Raw genomic sequence first — 5,000 nt, 5'->3', positions numbered from 1 at the left:
ATTATTTTTAAATGAAATGAAAGAAGTTTGTGTAAATATAGCCCAATATTTCAGAATGTATCTTTTTTCACAATATATTACTCTTATTTACATAATCATACAGATTCAGAATAGTATAATATTAATGAGGATGCTTGCATGATTCCTAGGACACAGCTTACAACTTTTCGGTGCTAACTTGAAAAATGATTTGCTTTCCTTCTGCTGTTTTATGGACGAGACTGTAGAACTTTTTTTTTTAAAGATGCGAACCAGTACCTATGCTTGAGGAATATACATGACCATGTTAGCGGAATAGTCTCATTGGATGAGGCCATGTTTGTTGACATAAGAGACCTGGTTCTGCCTCACATTTGCAACAGTGCTAGCGTGATAAGGCCTTAACATTGCTCTGTTTTGGACGTTGCAAAGGTAATTTTGAAGAATTATCTTTGATGGGGGTTTTATGTAGACTTTCAAACAGCACAGTCTATCTTGTTCCATTAAGTTATATACTTATCCCTCCTCAAGAACAAAAGCAATAACCAAAATCAAACATGCGCAGGCGCCCAGTGCCCCGATACCTTCTTCGAGGCCGGGGGAGGATGCTTCCACGTCATAGACACCGGCGACACGGACATCACCTGGGAAGACGCTCGGGAAACGTGCATTGGCCTGAGCGACAGCGGCTGGACTGTGGACCTGGCTTCCCTCGACTCCACGGCGCAGCTCGAAGCCTTCGCGGAGGCGTGGGCTACAGTGGGTAAGGAGCTACTTTGAAGACCTCTGGACGTTCTTGGAATTCAGAATGCAGTGAGAAATTTTAATTTTATTGGTAGAGTGTATCTTATAATGAAAATCTTCAGGATGCTCCTGAAAGTACATGTTAGTAGTAACGGTTAGTCACAAACTCCTGTACTCACGACAGGGGCAGACTACAGGCCCTACGGCTACATGTGGGTGGGCTTCACCCGTGAGACCGGGCAGTGGGCCAACCTGGACGGAGTGCCAATATCCCTCTACTCCAACGTGTGGCGGGAAGGTCATCCGCACGACATGAACATGTACGTCTACATCGAGGACGTCACCATGACCTCCGGCAGCGAGTCCCGAGGGCGCTTCTACGCCTCGTGCACGATGACGGACGCTCTTCAGAGGGCGCTGTGCAGGGCTTACCCACAGAAGTAAAAGGGTAAAACATGTAATATCAAACAAATAAAAAATACTCACACTGATTTCTTTCCATAAGGATAAAACCGTAGAATAAAAGAGCTTAGAAGTTAACAGTGCTCCATGTACTACCATTATTAATTCGACTTCTATAGTTTCCCGCGATCCTCCGAGTTTCTTTGAAGTTACAACTGACAGGATAGCCTTGCAGGCAGCGTACAACATATACTTACGAGAGAGATTTAAGACTAAGATTAAGATTTAGTTTCAATTCCATTTGTTACAATGGATATTCTTTGCTGTGACATACTTTCTGTTTTATTTTGCTTCGAAATCTCCCCCTGTGAGCAATGAATGGCCGGGGGTTACCATTCACTCGTAGTGCGCAGGATCAAACGCAGGCCAGGAAGATTCCAAGCCCAGCATGTTACCACTGCACTACACAGGACACACACACACACAGAAAATACAAGCTCACCACCAAAGTTCACAAGGAAACAGATGCATGCAGTAATTGACAGAACCTATTACAACACATCTCTCTCATATTGCTGAGTGAATACCAGACATTCAAATATAGAAATGACATGTAATATGTATCTGAGCACTGTGGATTGTTCGTATTCAAATGAAATGCCAATCATATACATATTCTTTAATTAATCCCAAAATAAAGTGGTTCTGCAATACCACTGGTGTCACAGCGGCGACTTCCCTGACGACGGCTGTGCTTGACTTCTCAGGGCGATATAACGTTTTCTTGCCGTGAGATAGGGTCTGAGCCAGCAGTTGGAACACAAGCTGCTGCGGCGGGGAATTGAACTCGTGATATGTATATATGTGCATGTACTCATTTCATTAACACTATATACTAAATTCATATATTGAATGCTTACACACAATATATATATATATATATATTTGTATAAATAAATATAAATGTGCATATGTATATCTAATCACTATATATATGAATTAATGTATCTATATATGTAAGCAAGTGTGTTTCCACTCTTTCTAAACTCGGACATGAAACAAAAAGCAACACAACACGAAATATCACTTAATGAAGAATTACCATACACTCATGGCCAACGGGAACCTCTTCCCAAAATGCGGTGAAAATCATGCTAACACGAAAGGAAGCCCGTCCAGTAGAGCCATCGGATCAGGCATCTCCCCGATCGACAAATAAAGCTCAATAATCAACCCTATAAAGCTTCAATAAACAATATAGGGCCGGTCATCATGACGTCAACAGAGCTGTCACGTGTTCAATGAACGGACTAAGCGGTTTCTTCGTCGTGGCTTTGGTGGCCGTGACTGTTGGTGGGTAATGCTCCAAACATTCTTTTGACAGTGTGTCTTTAAATATATGTATAAATATATACATAATGCGTTTTAAGCAAGGGGGCAGGCAAGCCTTGTTCAGTGATGCCAGACTTGTGGAAGTGTCTTTCTATAAAGTACAAATTATAACAGTTCTTGGAGAGGATGATGATAATGATGATGGTGGTGGTGGTGGTTATATCAATAACAATAATTACAATAACGATGACAATATAGATAAAACAACAATAAAGTTAATAAAAATGACAATGATGACAATAATAATAAGGGTACAGTAGTAACAACGATGATAATGATATAAATAATGATAATAATAATCACTAGTCATTATCATTATCAGTGTTATCATCATTTTTATTATTATCACCATTATTACTATGATTATCAATATTATCATTGCTATTTCAATTTATTACTTATACCATTATCATTGTTATTATCCTTATTAGCATTATTATCATAATCATTATCAAAAATAATGTTACTATCTCTATACTCATTATTGTCATTTTTATCATTATCATCGTCATCCACCACATCACCATTATCATTATCAATTAATACCACTATAATCCCTATTATTATCATTATCATCACCATTATCATTATGAACGTTATCACGTGTTATTATTATCATTATCCTTACTGAAGCTATTATTACTAGCTACTATAATTACTACCATTACCATTATCATTAGTATTCTTATTTAATTCTAATCATAATCATTTTTTATTACCATAACTACCATCCTCATTACAATCATCATCATCATCATTACCATCATTATTACTACTGTAATCATTATCTTTGTTATCATCATGATCATTATCACTATATAGTAATGATAATTAGTTGATGATGAGTCGTAAATATAACAAGTATGTTGCGGATAAGACTTTTTATTCCATTAATTCAAGCCGGATAAATAATGGAGAGAAACGATGATTAATTAATAATGATAAATATGATAATAATTCAACCGGAACAAGAACACCCGGTAGCGATAACAAAGGAAATCGTCAATAAAAACAATAATCACGACAAATGCAAAAATTATGACATACAATGATCATGAAAAATATAAAAAAAATCATGACAAATACAAAAATGACATAAAATATCACCACAAAAACAAAAAATCATGACAAATACAATAATCGCGACATACAAAAAATAAGGATAAATACAATTATCATGACAAATGAAAAACTCGTGATAAATACAAAATTCGTGAGAAACATAATAATCATGACAAACCCAATTATCATAAAAAAAAACATGAGAAATACAAAAATCATGACAAATACAATCATTTTAACAAATACAACATTCATGAAAATTCAGCAATCATTACAAACACAATTATTAAAAATAAAAAAATCATGACAAATATAATAATTATAACAAATAAAATAATTATGACAATTACAAAAATCATGACAAACACAATTATAATAAATATAGAAAGAAATCATAATACAAAAAATCACGAAAAAAAAATTAAAATTCAATAATCCTGACAAACACAATTAACATAAATACAATAATCTTGATAATGTGGATTATGACGTCGTTTCTGGGAACTGATCCTGCACTAACTAGTGTGATGTCGGGAAAATAGTGCAGATCATCATAATCTTGCTCGTAATCAAATTATAATGACATTATAATCTATCCTGTAAATGCTAATAATTTGGTAGTGTAATGATGTTTGGGAAAATAATAATAATAAAGGTATGATGATAATGATTATCTCCTGGCATAATTATTAATAGAAACGGTAGTAATGATGATAATAATGATAATGAAAGTGGTATCAATTGTAATAACAACAAAAACAATGATAATGACCGTGGTAAATGCAATAATAACAATGATAATGAAAATAATATAGGTATCATTATAAGCATTATCGTTATCATCTTTCTTAATGACAATAGTGATAATGACAGTGATGATGATAATAATGATGATAACGACAATGGCAGTGATCATGACACTAATTTAATTAATGATAATGCTGATAATGATGACAATGATACTAAAAATCGATATAATAACATTAAAGACAATAATAATGATAATGAAACAGTACATATAATACTAATAGTAATGGTGATAATAATGATAATGATATAAACTAAAATCTATCATTTCAGATCCTATAGTAAGGCCACAGTTATTGTATAAGGTCTGTAAAATTATCATTATTGCTCCATTCATCACTATTTTTATTAGTATTATCATTTCTATTATCATTACTATCTCATAATTATTTTAGCATTAATATCATTCATCTTCATGATTATCTTTCTAACAATTGTTATTGCTATATCTACTATGACTATTGTTATTGCTATCTTTATTATCATTATTTTCATCATTCTCATAGTATTTTTCACCATTATCATAATTTTCACCATTACTGTTATCATTCTATTAACGAAAATATAAGTATGATTACTCTTACTGTTATCTCTAGATATACTGTTTATTTCAA

General features: G+C 33.7%; 1 protein-coding gene across 1 annotated transcript in view; it reads left to right on the top strand.

Annotated features, from left to right (window-relative positions):
* LOC113810010 (uncharacterized) overlaps positions 1 to 1,210 on the top strand; it is a 2,288-nt gene extending 1,078 nt beyond the window's left edge. Inside the window, exons 2-3 of the mRNA XM_027361700.2 lie at positions 545 to 742; positions 908 to 1,210. Of these exons, the coding sequence (XP_027217501.2) occupies positions 545 to 742; positions 908 to 1,167 (458 nt within the window). The 3' untranslated portion in view covers positions 1,168 to 1,210. The remainder of the gene's footprint in view (positions 1 to 544; positions 743 to 907) is intronic.
* Positions 1,211 to 5,000: the final 3,790 nt, after the last annotated feature.

The sequence above is a fragment of the Penaeus vannamei genome, chromosome 29 (genome assembly GCF_042767895.1).
Source record: "Penaeus vannamei isolate JL-2024 chromosome 29, ASM4276789v1, whole genome shotgun sequence".
In the NCBI taxonomy this organism is placed as follows: Eukaryota; Metazoa; Arthropoda; class Malacostraca; order Decapoda; family Penaeidae; genus Penaeus; species Penaeus vannamei.
Note: the sequence above shows the minus strand (reverse complement) of the source record. Positions and strands in the feature narration are given on the sequence as shown.